The sequence below is a fragment of the Heloderma suspectum genome, chromosome 10 (assembly GCF_057233095.1).
Source record: "Heloderma suspectum isolate Gila_16-S chromosome 10, 16-S_ref, whole genome shotgun sequence".
Lineage (NCBI taxonomy): Eukaryota > Metazoa > Chordata > Lepidosauria > Squamata > Helodermatidae > Heloderma > Heloderma suspectum.
In genome coordinates, this window is record NC_139467.1 from 22,574,011 (window position 1) to 22,590,070 (window position 16,060).

At 49.5% G+C, this 16,060-nt stretch overlaps 1 protein-coding gene across 1 annotated transcript; it reads right to left on the reverse strand.

The window, feature by feature from the left end:
* Positions 1–8,126: 8,126 nt before the first annotated feature.
* CITED4 (Cbp/p300 interacting transactivator with ED-rich tail 4) lies at positions 8,127–15,049 on the reverse strand. The gene is made up of 2 exons (XM_084815556.1): positions 14,805–15,049; positions 8,127–9,888 (listed from the first exon to the last, which is right to left on the reverse strand). The coding sequence occupies exon 2, from the start codon at positions 9,873–9,875 to the stop codon at positions 9,249–9,251; it is 627 nt and encodes a 208-aa protein (XP_084671682.1). The 5' UTR covers positions 9,876–9,888; positions 14,805–15,049; the 3' UTR covers positions 8,127–9,248.
* Between the last annotated feature and the right edge of the window lie 1,011 nt (positions 15,050–16,060).

The window sequence follows — 16,060 nt, forward strand, 5'->3', positions numbered from 1 at the left end:
GCTGACACATGCAGCAGCCAGCACTCTGCATGCCACCGAGAAGGCCTACTGTAAGCGCAGGAAAAGTATCCTGCAGAGCTTCCGGGGAAATATGCCAGGAAATGCACAAGAAGGACCACTGCCCCCTGTTGTGAAAAATCTGGTAAGTAGAAGCTTTGAACCCTCAGCCAGACTGAAGAATGAAGGAATCGCATCACATCTGCCATAGAGTTTCAACCAAACGTTTGTCCCCATTTGATCATATGCAGTGGACTGAGGCCCTGACCCACGGCCACTGTTGCTGCTCTAGTTGGAGCGTTCCTTTAATTCACTGCCATGGAGCAACAGGTATTAGAGAGCTGATGCAGAGCAAAGCAGTGGCGGTGGCCAGCCTTGTGTGTCCCGACTTGCACTGGAGTGGAGGATCCATCCCAAAAGTGGGAGTGGGAGCGATTGATCCTGAAAACCGGCAGTAAAACTGTGTCACTGGGAGAGCAGGACCAGTGGCCAAGGTAACAATATTCTTGGTTGGTAAGTAAAGCAACATTGATTGCATATTCATATCTGGTGAGTGATCCTCTGAGAAGAGTAACTCAAAGCATGTACAGATCTCCTTAGTGCCACTGTTGATGATGGTGTTTTAACATGTGCAGCTTGAAACTTTGAGAAATCCTCCTTGAAGGTAAAGAAATTCCAATGCACTTCAAGATTGCTGCGGCCTTCTATGTTCAGGTGAAGTGTACTGAAATTGTAGGAGATCTCTTGACAGATAGAGCAAGGAGCTGGAGGCAGCAGGGTGGATGGGTGTCTCCTTGTTTGTTGTGCCTTTTGCTTCACAGGCTCTTGTGATGTGTTCCAGGGCTCTTGACAATGGTCCTTACTTCTGGGTCCTGGCACAATGAATGCTTTTGAGGAATCCTCCTTGAAGGGGGAGACATTCCAGGGTCCTTTTCGGTCATCAGATCATCTGTAGCAAGGGGAGGTGTACTGAAATTGCAGGGGCTTTTGACAGATGAGTAGAGCAAGGAGTGCTAAGACAAGCTCCTTGAGAACTTTGGGATGAGTTTGAAAGTTGCTGTCCTCAGTCTTTTTCGAAAGAAGATGCCCACCATTGCTTCCATTCCATGAAGACGTGAGAGAGACTTCCCTTGGCGTAGTTCTGGGAATCAGCTGCCTTGGTCATGCCAGCATGGGATGTGTTGAAGGATTGGTCAAGGGTGCCCAGGAACAGAAGGTGGAAGTACTTGTTTCTTTCTCCCTCACTCTCTTTCCCTTTGGTAGCCCCTCTCCATCTGTGGGAGAAGTTCCTTCTCTTCTTCCAAGTGAGGCAGGCAACATCTGATCAGAGCCCCCAAGGACCAGAAGCCAGGCCACATCTCAGCCCTTCCCAGTTGTTTGCCTTATCCAGAGAGGACGGGAGGAACTTACAGTTGTTGCAACCTGGGGAAGGAGCCCTGCGTGTGTCACCAGGTTGGGGAATGCAGCTCTAGAGAGTAACAGTGGAGTCTGTGGGGAGTGTCTTTAGCAATGGAAGGAGAAATGAGTATGCTTGATCTGGTTTTAGAGGAGGCTGGACTACTCACTTTACTTTTGTTATCAGCCACTTTTTACATCAGCTAACAATATGACTTTTGCACAACTTGAATTTTGCCCCCCACTGGAAAAGCGCCTGCAGATGCCCATGTATTATCCTAAGTTGCAGCGTGTGTGTGTAACTGTAAATAGCAAAGTCCATGGGAAATGAGATGCAGGAAGCACAGATAGCAACTGTTATATTATTACTCTAATAGCATAATTGCACTGTCTGCTTTCTGCATTTCATTTCCCTGACCTCACTGTTAACAACTTCCCACCCCAGCCACACACACATCTCCTGCAGCTGAGGAGAAGCACTTTATGCATCTGATGAGTGGACTAGAGTCTACAAAAGACTATGGCTGGGTTCAGACGATACGCTAACCCACCGTGAGTCATGTTTGGGAGCAACCCATGTTGGGTTAGCATATCGTGTGGGGGGTGTTTTTTCCACCCATGATTGGTAAGTTACCCACCCTCTACAGAGTGGGTACGGGGCCCCGGGGTGGCTTACCGTGTCGTCTGTCAGGCGCTCCATAGGTAAATTTGGCTGCTCTGTCAATGCATAGCAGTGACCATGGAGACAGCCACCTAGAGCGCGCGGAAGTTCTGGCAACGCTGTAGCCTGCACAGTCGAGCTCTATGGTTGTGGTCACATAGCAACAGTTGGAGCAGCCAGCACAATCCCGTTCCTGGCGTGGTGGCTGCTGGGATATGTGGCCACAGCGGCGGGAAGATGAGGGATCTATGGAGTGAGGATGGGTAAGGGAAACATGCTGCCCAGCGTGGCTCCATGCTCATGTGGGGGGGCACACGTGTTGTGGTTTTCCTACCTCCCCCCAGCATGGTTCCGCTGGGTCCATTGTCACAATAAAGGGGACAGTCTTTAGTATACCACAAGACTCTCTTGTTGCAAAAGACTAACACAGCTAACCCTCTGGAAATCCCTGCCAATGACACTGGGAGAGGCTGTTGGAAGTGCCTCAGCACAAGTAAAAGAATAGTTTGATCACAGATGGTAGGTATTGTGCTAATCGGCCTGCCACAATGTAGCACCCTCCAGAGATCTTGAACTACGACTCCCATCACCCTCCAGGCAGCATGGCTAGTGGTCAGGGATGCTGGGAATCATAATCTAACACATCTAGAAGGCATCAGGGTTGGGGAATGCAGTATCAATAGCTAATGAGGAATGGCGAGCATTAATCCATGCCTCCAGCAACTGTCATGAAGCCTATACTCATGGAAGATCCCTGCAAGGTAGAAGTGTTGAACCCCTTTCAGCCCAAACGCAAGTTTCAGAGAAGTTCTCAGGGGCCACATTCCAGTGGTGGGCAGGGTTGAAGGCAAAAGGAGTGGGGCTAAAATATGCAAAGTACAAAAATACCTGCACATTTTACCTTAAAGCCCTTACTGCCAGTAACCAAGGCATTTTAACCTTTCAGAATGGCGGAAAAACCCCAGGAAAACACCGCATCAGTGGTCAGGAGAAAGGGGGTGGGGGCCAGGGGGAGGGGGAATCTGGAGAATTCAAGGTCTGGATTGAGACCTTAGGCAGGCTAGATTTGGCCCACAGGCCTGAGGATCAACAGCCCTGCTTTAAGGATGTGATTTTACCCAAAACCTTGGGAATTGTGCCTTGCATTTTATCTCTTTACAAAAGAGTGGGGAACTCCTCCCCCTTATGGGCCACTGGACCCCACCCCCCCCAGACAGCACATCATTATAGCATGTTCAACTTCCCCACTTTTAAAGTGTGATAGCTTTCAGAGGCATTTCAGCCCTGGGCAGCCTCCTGCCCAAAAATCACTTTCAAAAGCATCAGTCATATTAAGTCCCCTGAAGACAAATGGAATTTGATCACCCCCCCACAAAAGTCACCAAAAACTGCTTCCCCACTTTCTTGGGGTACAAATGGCCATAAACGTGTGCCTAAGCATTTTCAGCAGAGCCACAGGCCAGCTGAAATTAAGCAATGGGCTGGATGTGGCTGATGGGCCATAGTTTCCCCACCCACCTTAGAACATCAAGTTCACTTTTACATACAGCAGGGATGGGCAACTTCCAATGGTCTGGGGGTGAGTTCCCGCCTGGAATGCAGAGCAGGTTTCAGAACTGCCACCACCACACCACCAAAATCGTTGCTGGAATTCAGTGGTGCAGCAGCAGGAAAAAAATCATGTTTCCTTTAGAACAATGCATGTTGGTGGTGGTAGGGGAACACTCTGAACCTCAATTCAAAGCCAAACCGCGCTCCCTTGGTGTATGATCCTGATGCTGAATTTCAGCAGCAAATTCAGTGGTGCAGCAGCGGAACCCACAAAATCGGCCAAGGGGACATGCAGCCCGCATCTTCTCAACCCTGTTCAACAGTATCAAAAGACTGCCTAGCTTGCAAATTGCTTTAATACTTTTTCTTCTCGCTATCAACCAAGCCTTGCATTAATTGGATAGGTTTTAGCCGGTATCTATTGTATATGGATACCATTCTCAAGAGTGGATTAGATTAATATGTGTGTTATCAGGTCAGCACAGTATTGACAAGTAGGGTCTCCTCCAGCACAGAAGCAATACCATCCTACACAGAACAGTGCTTGGTCAATACTGGATAGCATTTGCATCCATCACAGAGAACAAAGGACTTGGCCGTTATCAGAAGATGCCAGCTGGTTCATCTGGAAAACACAGTAGCCAATTCAGATCAAGAAGTAGAGCCAGTAGGATATAATGGTTTGAGCGTTGGACTAGGGACTCAAGAAACTCAAGTTCTAGTCCCCATTTGGCCATGAAGCTTACTGGATGACTTTGGGCCATGCACCAACTCAGCCTAACCTACCTCGCAGGGTTGTTGTGAGTATAAAATGGAGAGGAGGAAGAAAGGTGGGATATAAAGGTAAGTATGCAATATGACTCCCCAAGCACTGTAAACATGCTAAAAGCATCACATTGCTCCTCATGGCCACCCAGACACATGGATAATTATATAGATCGTTGCTACAGACTGAAGTACATAGAATAATTTAGGGTGCAATCCTATGTATGTTTAGACAGGAAAAAGTCCTACAATTGTCAGCCTTCCACAGCCAGCCGCCCTGGCTGGGGAATGCTGGGAGTTGTAAACTTATTTCTGTCTAAACATATATTGGAATATAGGAAGCTGCTTTCTGGCTGTCAGACCCTTGGCCCATCTAGTCCAGTATTGTTGACACTGACTAGCAGCAGTCCTCCAGGGTTTCAGGCAGGATTCTTTCCTCGCCCTAGCTGGAGATGCTGGGGATTGAACCTGGGACCTTCTGCATACAAAGCAGGTCCTCTATCACACTGAGCTATGGGCCCTCCAAGAGTTGTATCATTAACCTAGTCACTGCATGGGTCCAGGGCAGAGCCATCGCAGTAGGTGTCACAGAATCATAGAATAGTGGGTTGGAAAGTGCCTACAAGGCCATCAGTCCAACCCCCTGCTCAGTGCAGCAATCCCAAGTCACAGCATCCGTGACAGATGGCTGTCTAGCCTAGGGATGGCAGAGAATTCCACCATGGACTCCAATGAGGCCTGATTCTTTAAGAATCCCCAGAGTTCGTGGCAGAACGGAGCACTCACCTCCGTCTACCCCCAGAATCCGTCCAGGTCGGATCTGGTCAGCATCGATCCAGTGGAGCTGGCCGCCTGCTCCTATCACTGCCGAATGTCCATGAGGCCAGCGGCCATCGCCATGCCGTATCGCTGTCAGTCTCCAGATGCAAATGGCGTAGCCGACACCATTTGCAGCCGTAAAGCTGTTCGATTAACCTAAATGCAGCCGTAAATGGCTGCATTTAGGTTAACCGAACAGCTTTATGGCCGCAAATTGTGTCCACTACACCATTTGCGTCCCATAGTTAGCTGACCCTCACTCAGCCAGCGATACAGCACAGCAAAGGCGGCCAGCCATATCGTGAACAATGCAGCAGAGCCAGTGGCCAGCTCCGCAGGATAGCTGCAGGGGAGCTGGCCACACAGATTCCAGAGGGAGGTGGAGCCGAGTGCTGCGTTCTGCCACGGACTCCAGAGGCTGAACTTTTTTGAATCCGGCCTCATCAGGGTCCGTGGAGAAATTCTCTACCATCCCTAGTTGTAACCTACAGCCAAAACATCCAGAGGCATTTCCCAGCACCTACTGCTTCTTGGGCCTTCTGTATGCAAATAGGGGTGGCTGTAGGTTTGCTTAGATTTGCTTTCTCCCTCATTTGTGTTTTTTAGATCTCATTTTCTTTCCCAAACATGAACTTTGCAAATGCTGGTAACTTCTAATCAAAACCAAACTGAAATTTAACTCCCACTCATTTGCACTGGCCAAGTTCAAATAGGGGTTTACGAAACCCCGCTTACCTGGCTCCGCAGGTGGGGGGAGGCGATCCCCTCCTCCCCCCAGAATCCTGCCTGGCCAGTCCGCAGAGCTGCCAGCCAGGCCAACCCGCAGCAGTGCCTCCAGCTGCTGCCGGGCTGGTGCAGATGTAAATGGCGTCCTGAGTAGGGGACACCATTTGTGTCCATATGGTAGCCCATGATAGGCTATGTAAATATTTACATAGCCTATCACAGCTAAAGCAGGGACACAAATGGTGTCCCTGCTCAGGACGCCATTTGCGTCCGCACCAGCCCGGCAGTGGCCGGAGCTGCCGCCACAGCCAGGTAGGCTTCGTTTTGTGGGGCTTTCGCGGGGTGGGGGGCTCCGTTCCGCCACGGATTCTGGGGGGCTGAATTCACTGGAATTCGGCCCCCCTGGGATCCATGGTGGAATTCTCTAACATCCCTAAATTCAAATAAGTACCACGATGGATGTATGAGAATTTCATTTCACAAATCAAATCTTCCCATGTTCCCAAACTTGTGACCACACTAAAAAAAAACCTGTAGTGGGGGGAATGCACACTTTGGAATTCTTATTTTTAAAAATATGCATTTTCATGCTTTAATCATTAGGAAGTACACTTTTGAAAACAATGCACAGAAATGTGCACTTTCCCCATTCGAATGAAACCAAAAACATGCTGCAAACGAAAATGGAAGTGAGGCAAACCTAGCTTTGAAATGAAGTTCGGAGAATTCCAGCAAGCTCAAACATCACTGGTTCTCCCAGCTATTCCCAGTACGGAGAGAACCATAATGTATCTGCCCGCCATACAAGATGTTAAACATGAGGAGCCTGTCAGGAAAAAAAAAAGTACTGCTGTGCTGAAAATTTCCCCCACATTTTTTTCAAACATTCTTATTCAATATGAAAGAGAAATTGCTTTCAAAAAGAAATTCAACGGAGAAACTCTCACGGCTGGGTTTGGGGCTTACCTTACTTATGAGGTGGCCGAGTGTGCATGAGTGTCCTGCCTGTCACTGCACGGTGATCTGTAGCAGCTTGTAGCCTCCTTGGCTTCCTGCACTTCAGTTAAAGCCATCATGAGGCAATTCTTCCCATGGGGCTTTTTCAGTTCAGAAAGTGCAGGTGGCCTGGGAGGGTGCAGAGCAAGGGAAAGATGTGTAACAGAGAGAGAAAACACACAGCACCCTCAGCCACCCCGCAGTAAGCTCAAGAATGCCACCAAAATAAATTCAAAATTCTGCCTCAAAGAAGTGGAAGCCTCAACACAGTTGATGCTGTTGCCACCTTCAGAAGCAGTGGAATAAACCAAAAACCCCTAGGGGGAAAAAGAAAATACCTGTGCTACCACCCCTGCCAATAGTGAGCCTTATCTGTGAGGAACTGCTGGAGAATTTCTCCTCCCCTAGGAGAAATTCGGTGGAGTTGTCCCCACAGTGTATCTGCCCACAGAATTTTGAGAGGCCATTTGCACGCAGCTCTAAGGAAAAAAAAAAAAAAAGGTGTCAATTCTAACTAAGCACTAACATGAGTGATTCAAACCCAGACTTTTAAGAGCAAAGGGATTCAAACCCAGGGCCTGGAAGGACAAACCCGTCAGCTTTGGTTTCACCCACATCAGACTTTTTAAATGTTGGCAAATTCTTATCAACATCAAACAAACAGATTTCTTGCCCATTCTTATGTGCCAAGGGGAGCTTGTTTCCTAGAAAGGCACAGGAGTGCTCCATTTTTAACAGGAAGTGCAAAATATCCCAGATCTAGGAGAAACACAGCTCATCAGGAAAGCCAAGACAAGACAGATTTTGCTTATTGTTTTTACAAAAAGGAAAATGTGGTATCAAGTTGTCTCAGTCACACTGAACTCCAGGCCTGTCTTGCATTTTCTATCCTGGGATGCTTAACGCAGGAGACACAATCCAAACAAAGCACATTCAATTTCAGAGGGTTTAGCTTTTATTTGGGAAAAAAAAAAAAGATCACCTGTACATTCTCACTTCATCGATCAACAATGATGTGCTGCTGTGCACTTGCAACAAGAGGGGGCAGCAGCAACACTTTAGTTGCTGTACTGAGCTTTCCACTTTCCCAAAGCATTTGGAGATGAGACCAAGAAGGGAAACAAGCTGCTAGTCCACACCAACTTTTCTTTAGAAATACAATTAGAAATTTGTTTTTTTTAAATCAAGCCCTACAAGAAAGAGAGACAGGGTGCTACTATCTTTTATTCTGTGTGGGTTGTTTTTTTTTGCAACCTTGGCAAAAAAAATATATATACCACTTGGATAGCAAAAAAGTTTGGAGGGACATGCACTTGAGTGTTGTCTTTAGCCCTTTCCCAATAATCTCAAAAGGCAAATAATAGTCAAGCCCTTCCAAATAAATAAGGATCAGGAACACGAGATAAATAAGGTGTTTTTCTCTTTTTTTAAAAAATCAGTAATATACACAATTACGAGGATTTTATTTGGTTTCAGAGGCAGAGAAAGAGCTAGATGGCAGCTTAAAGCTCATTTGTAGTAGTCTGAAAGTTTGATGATAACCTTATTATACCAATTAGTTGACCCTCCCCCCCCAAACACACTCAAGTGATCCAGCTTCAAAAAAGGCTGGTCACTTCCATCACCTATCCCCAGAACATTTTGTCTGCTAAGCTTTTTTTCCCCAAGAAAAAAATTGAATGAAATTAAAATGTTTATGTGTTGTGGGACAGAACACAGGAAAAAAAACAAACCTGAGGCTAGTGCTCCCTTCAAGTCAAAAAGGAGACAGACAGACTGGTTGCTGACTTTCACAGTACTGAGGGGCAATAAGGCAGGGAGGGAGAAACTGAGCAAGCCACGTTACCTCCTACCAATCCCCTTTCAGTAGGAGGATGGTTAAAAATACCAATACCCACCCAATGGAAAGTTGTGTTCAAAAGGAGCTTACAGACTTCCTCAGCAAAGCCAACAGCAGAGCGGATTGCAGCACCCACCCACACTTTGCACTCTGTAGTCCAAACACAGCCAGTAGATGGGGAGCAGGGAGGCAGTGGGACAAGCGAAGAGGCCCATTTTCTTTCCTTAGAGACAGACATTCTGTAGCTGCCATTTCATTTCATCTGCAAAAGCCTTTCATTTACCCCCCCAAACCCACCCCCCTGAAACAGCTCCTCCGTGAAAAGGAGCAATGCAGTGCAAGCTAAAAAAAGAAAAGGAAAAAAAAAGTCTCCAATGATTGTCCGTTGTGTTTTTGGGAGGGGATGAGCTGGAAAATAACCCTGCATGGGGGAGAGAAAGAAATGTTTCTGAGGCGAGGGGGCAGCGTAGGAGAAGCACCAGCTTCCAGGAGAGCCACTCAACAGCTGATGGCGCTGGGCTGCTGTTTGCTGACAAAGTCCGAGATGAAGTCAAACTCGTTCTGTCCCAGGAAGAGCTCCGGCAACTCCTTTACTCGGTCCAAGCCCAGCTCCATCGCCAACGACGTCAAGACCTCTTCGTCGATCAGCTCCGTGTCCATAACGTTCAAGGTCAACGCAGGGGAGGGCAGGTGAGGCATGCCAGGGTGCTGGCCCGGCCCCATTCTGTACTGCTGCACCCCTGCCCCAACGGGGCCGTTGTTCATGCCCATGAGAGGATGGCCCTGGTACTGGGTGTTGAGTTTCTGCAAGTGCATGCTGGCCATGAGCTGCTGAGTGCCAACGGAGGCCATGTATTGCTGCTGCTGCTGCTGACTGGGACTGTTGAACATCATGGCGCTTGGCGCCTGGTGGTGACCCATTTGTCCATTCATGCCAGGCCTCGGCCTCATTCCTCCATCCATGGCAGGGCCGCCATACTGCATCATCTGGTGGTTGGCAGGTAGCGTCCTTAGCACGTGCTGCCCGTGCTGCGGTGGGGCAGCCTGCATCCCGGTCATCCCTATCCGGTAGCCCTGCAGGCCGTTCATGCCGTGGCTCATCGACATCATCATGTGATCGGCCATCGTGACCTGGGCCCTGCAGAGACAAAAAGAAGGCAGGTTAAAAGGGTTGGCACAGGCACTCAGAACAGGTTGTGGCCATGCCAGAGATTCCCTCTCGAGGACATGATGTGAAGGCACAGGAGTAGAGATGTGAAGGCCTGGGGGAAAAAACAGAATTCGGGGAGGACCATGCTTGGTTTTTCTGAAAAACTGAAAAAACTGAACAGCTTTGGATTATGAAATATTTTCTTTTATAATTTAAGACAAAATATTTATATATTGTTACCCAGCCTTTACTCCCGACAAAATGATTTCTAAAAACTATGTAATTAACACTTCCATAGAAAGACTAGAGATGTAAAATGTCTAGAAACAATGAAGGACAGGGAAAAATATTTTTAATCCTCTCTGTAAGATTCCCAGCATAGTTAGTTCTTTCACTCCTCGTTAAAATGATAGATCATTTACTATAATATACTCGTTAGTATATTTCACTAACAGACATTTATGCTCAATTTCCCAACATGAGAGTAGTCACCATTGTGCATTCTTGACAGCCTGGGTTTTGTTCTATACAGTTCTGTAGCAGTCTGATGCTGTAACAGTCAGACAATAATTACAAATTTACTGAGTTCACGTAATGAGCAAACTAAGTCATACATAAAATAACTTGAGGAACATAAAGGCTGCTTTATGATCCTAAAACAGCCCTCCCCAACCTGGTGCCCTCCGGATATTTTGGACTACAGTGCCCAGCATTCCTGGCCACTGGCCCATGCTGCCTGAGGCTGATGGAAGCCAAAGTCCAAAAATCTGGAGGGCGCCAGGTTGGGGAAGGGTTAGGGTCTTAAAGCAACGAGGTGACTTTAGATCTATTAACAGCTTTAAAAGTATTGCTTATTTTTCAATTTTTCCAAAAATTCCAATCCCCCCCCCCCCCCCGCCAAAACCTGTTTTTTAACCATGGCCTCAACATTTCTGGAAATGTTACATCTCTACACAGGAGGCAGCCGGCTTGCTAAAGCTAAGCTGGTTTGGATCTGGTCACTGCTTGGATTGGAGGTTGCCCAGAAAGCCCAGGTATCAGGAGTGTTGAACCTCTTCAAGGTTCAGAGAAGCTCTCGGGACTGCAGTGGGCAGGGCAAGAGGGGCAGGGCAAAATATTGGCATATTTTAGCTTCATGCTCTTACTGCTAGCAGCTGAGCTTAGGAGCGGCATTTCATCCTTTTAGAGTGGAGAAAAACTGCACAAAAGTTGGGAAAGCCAAACTACTGGCGGCTAGGGAAAAGGGGCCATCTGGAGAACCCAGAACTCGTTAAGAGCTTAACACTTCTTATTGCCAGTAACTGAGCCTTAGGAGAGGCATTTCAACCTTTTAGAATGGGGGGGGGAGAAATTGCACAAAAGCCAGGAAATCACCTGTGGTCAGGATGGGACCATGGGAAGATCGCATAGCAGCCTGGGGAACACCAGACGGAGGACCGGGACCCCAGAGAGGCTGGATTTAGCCCCTGGGTCTGAGGTTCTGCACCCCAGCCTACTCTGTGCTCCACCACAAAACACAGGCAATGTTATATGTCATTAAGGGTTTTAGTTACTGCCCTTGAAGTGGGCCTAAATAGCACTTTTTTTTTTAAAACGAACATTAGAAACAGCCTTATGCCACTGTGGTCCATCTATAGCTCAGTATTGTCTATACCAGTGGTAAGCAACCTGGCACCCTCCAGGTACTTTGGACTACAGGGCTCATAAACTCCAGCCAACATGGCCACTGGCTGGGGCTGATGGGAGCTGTAGTCCAACAGATCCGGAAGGTGCCAGGTGATGGGGGGGAAGAAGACTGTCAGGGATTGTGGGAGCTGCAGTTCCACATCCGCACCAGGTTGCTGATGCCTGGTGGACACTGACAGGCAGCAGTTCTCCAGGGTTTCAGGAAGGAGATTTCCCCCACTGCCCACCTTACCTGGAGGCGCAAAGCAGGTGCTCTCCCACCAAGCTCAGGTCCTTCCCTTTTTATGGCTCTGGGATTTTCTATTTCATTTCAGTGGCACACATGGTTTCTGCCCCACTCCATCTTTAAAAGCCTACTGTCAGGCAGGTTAGGCCAAAAGGGAGATGGGTCCAAGGGCACCCAGTGAGCTTCACAGCTAAGAGGGTGGGGGGGGGGGAGTTGAATCTGGTTTGGCAATCACCGTAATTTTATCATTGGGTTGAGAGGAGGGGAGAAGGGAAGAAGGCACCAACTTCGTTTAGCTGCTGCACCAGCTGCAGATGTTACTCTAAGGTTTAGACCAGCCTTCCCCAACTGCATTGGCTACAACTCTCAGAATCCCACAGTCCAACACAGCTGGAGGGTCCCAGGTTGGGGGAGGCTGGCTTAGACCTTGAGCAATGGACTAGAGCTAATTTGTTGGAGGAAACAAGTGTGTTAATGCACATGTATAATTCCAGCCTCTTTTGTCTACAACAGATGGCAGTGACCCCCCAGCACAGCCTCCCACCGCCCCCCATGGTCCACGTGGTATGGAGAACTGGCGCCCCTCATGGTCCATGTGGTATGGAGAACTGGAGCAGAAGGTTACAGTGGGATAAACTAGAGTAGCTTTCCCTAACACGGCACCCCTCCAGCTGTGTGGCACTACAACTCCCACCATCCCCAGGCAACATGGCCAAAGGTAGGAATTCTGGAAATGGTAGTCCAAACCAGCTGTGAAGAATATGAGAACCCTGTTAGATTTAGACCAAGTCCTACATCCTGTTTACAACAGTCAACCAGATGTGCCTCTAGGATCTACAAATAGGATGCAAAGGTAACAGCCCCCCCCCCCTTGTTGCAGCTTTCCAGGAACTGGTAATGCTGAGGTACACTGCCCCTGGACATGGGAGCTCCATATAGATCAGGGGTGTTGAACCTATTTCAGCCTGAGGGATGAATTCAGTTTCAAAGAAGTTCGGGAGGGGGGCATCCCAGGGGTGTCAGGGCCAAAATACTAAAAAAGAAAAAAAAGAAAAGCTTAAAGCTCAGTACCTTAGGACTGGCATTTCAACATTTTATAATGGAATGAAAGCCATGCAAAAGCCAGGAAACGGTCAAACAACTGGTAGATGGAGGAAAAGGAGTGGGGTGATGGGGAGGGGGTGGGGCCATCTCAGGAACACCAGAGGGCCGGACTGAGACCCCCACATAGGCCAAATTCGAACTATAGACCTGAAGTTCAAGACCACTGATATCAGGCATCTGGTGTTATGGGAAAAGGAAAATATGCCCTTCCTCCTTCTGCAAGTATCTGTTTATAAGGGAGTTTAACCTTATGGTACTCTCCCACTCCAGATTTTTAGGCTGTTAGGGCCTGAGCTGGCCAACTCCCTACTCCTCCAGTTAGTTTTTTCCCCAATTGGCACCTCCACATTCCATATGCCATAGAAGCTCACAGGGCCTTGTCAACACAGGTCCTTTTATTTATTTAATTTATTACTACATTTATATCCTGCCTTTTGCATCTTGCAGGGAACCCAAGGCTGCTCACCTAGTCCTCCTCTCCGTATTACCTCACAACAACCCTGTGAGGTAGGTTAGGCTGAAAGTCAGTGCCTGGTCCAAAGTCACCCAGTGAGCTTTATGGTCAAAGTGGGGACTAGAATTTGGATCTCCTGAGTCCCAGTCCAACACTCAAACCACTACACCACACTGGCTCAGTTCACTTTGGCTTTTCCAGCCAAAACCCATATTTGAAGAAACATCCAATATATTTATTATGTGCTTTTTTGGATTCCTCTGTAAATTGCTTTGGGATTTGTTCAATATGCAGTAGTATGTAAGGTTATATTATTAATATGTATATGCCACTTGATATAACGTACCTAAAAGGTTTACATATACGTATTAAAATCACACTTAAATATGCTAGTAGAACAATGACACAGTTTGTGGGATTTTCATTTACAAAAGTACATCCTTCAGGATATCTAATCTCTCCCCACACCCCTCTCCCTATGTAGAAATCACTGACTTTTTTTTAGTGGCTCTATTTTGCTTCCAAGCCAATAGGACACTCACCTACCAAAGCCTGCTATTAGCCTATAGCCAAATTAGGCAACAAAACGGCTAGTAATTATCTGGCAACCAATCCACCCCGACACTTCGCCTGCCCCCTAGCGGCAGGAAAGCGTGCTGCCACGAGGGTGGTCCATGCTGCCCCCTAGCGCTTGGGAGGAGGAAGATGCACCCAGACCCACCGCCCGACGGGGGCTCACTCCGGAGAAGCAAAACCGATTCGTGTCTTTCTCATCCCCTGCCCAATTCACTGTTTTAAGGGACTGCGCCCCAGCTGCCCCGCCCCCGCCAAAGCGCTGCAGCAGCTCAGTTTGAAAACACAAAAGCAGGACGGCGGCAGGGGCTCAAAAAGGCACGCGCAGAAACACACATCCAGGCGAGTTTACACAGCTCCGAGGAGGGCGTTATTCTGCAACCGAGCGGCTCCCGCGAGGAAGGCGGCTGGCTGCTTGGATCGCGGAGCCTCCACGCCTCGCAGAACGGTGGAAGCGGGGCGCCCGTCTCCCGTTCCCTGACCCGCTCCGCAGGACCACCCCCCTTTCCCTCTCTCCTCTCCTCTCCCTCGCCGGCTCCAAGGCAGCTCCCGCCCCGGCACATTCCGCCAGCACAAAGATCAGCACTTTGAACACAAAAAGTTTAACCCTTCCCTCCCTGTACCGAGCTCAGACAATGCAGCCCCGATTAACGCTCGGTGCAAACCGGGGCGCGAACGCTCAGCAGGGGAGGGAGGGAGCGAAGCAGAGGAGGAGGAGGAAAGGGGCCCCGCTGCCTCGCCACCCCGGCGGGCAACCGACACGCAACGCACGGCCAGGACTTTTAAGATCGGCGCATCTCCGCCCAGGCTTTCTGCGCGCGGCGCTTCCCCCACAAGGGCGCCTTCTCCTCGGATACGTACCCCCGAAAGGCGGCGACCCGAAGGGAAGGCTGCGAAACTCGCCAAGTCACCTCGGCAGAACAAAAGCGGCGGCGGCGGCTCCTCTTCCTCTCTGCACGCCGCGGCTTTTTCTTCTTCTGCTGCTGCTGCTGCTGCAGCTACTCGCCCGCCCGCCCGCCGCTTGCTTTCCACCGTCCCCAACCCGGTCACACCAACCCCGCAGCGCCCCCCCCTAACTCCCAGCCCCGCTCGGCTCCACCGTGCGTATGGAGAGGAGGTGAAACTTCAGCTTATATACGGGGAGCGCGATGCAAACGAGGGGGCGTGGGCAAAGGCTCCGCCCCCTCGACCTCTGATTGGCGCAGATCGCCCGAATGCTGCTCCTTTTTTCTCCCTTTTCGTTTTCTTTCTTTCCCCCCTTTTCCTCCCCGAGGCAGTGAATTGGGGGCCGAGGTGAAGAATCGGGGCCCCGCCCACCTGTTTTTGTTTCATCTCCGAAGAAGGAGGGATTGCAACACAATGGCGGGAGCTTGCAGCATTCGCGCGCGCGCGCGCGCACACATGCACGCGCACACACACACACATGCACTCCGAGGAAGAGGAGGGGAAGCCCCGCGCGTCCATCTCTCCATTCTTCCCCAACCGGCTTGCCTAGTAAGCCAGCCAGCCAGCCGGCCGCGGGCGCATCGTTCTTTGCAAGACCGCGCGCGCGCGCGCGCCGAACGTGTGAATGCAAACGAAGGCACGAACACGCGTCGGGGAAACGTTGGCAGCGTTGATACTTCTTGCCCTGGCGATTGGCGAAGGAGGGACGGCGGGGGCTGGGAGAGGCGGGGGCGAGAGCGCGCGCGGGAGGTGTTGCCCTCGGCTCCCTGCCAAAAGAAGGCACAAAGGCGAGGCGCGTTGTTTATGGTGAACTTTCCGGCTCCAGCGGGAAGCGCATTCTTGGGCATGACCTGCCTTAGGCTGTCTGCAAATGGTGACGAGTTAGGAGAGTTTGTTCCATGCTCACACGCACGCTCGCTCGCTCGCTCGCTCTCCACACGCACACGATTGGATTACCGGAGCTGGTGGCGCGGTACAGCGTGTTCCTCCTGACCGTACAGGACGCCTTCTTCCTGCGACGGCTGCTTGTTTCCCAAACGTTCTCCGCCATTTGAAGGGAGGGAAGGGAACGTTTTGTTTCTGGGGTCACCTCGATGACTCCTACTTCTTGCACGTGTGAATCTGCCTTTCACCACCAATACCCTTCACTTTAAAAACAAATAAATACATGA

Bases quoted from the DNA above. Each gene is read 5' to 3' on its own strand.
- CITED4 (XM_084815556.1), bottom strand. From the start codon at position 9,875: ATGGCCGATCACATGATGATGTCGATGAGCCACGGCATGAACGGCCTG.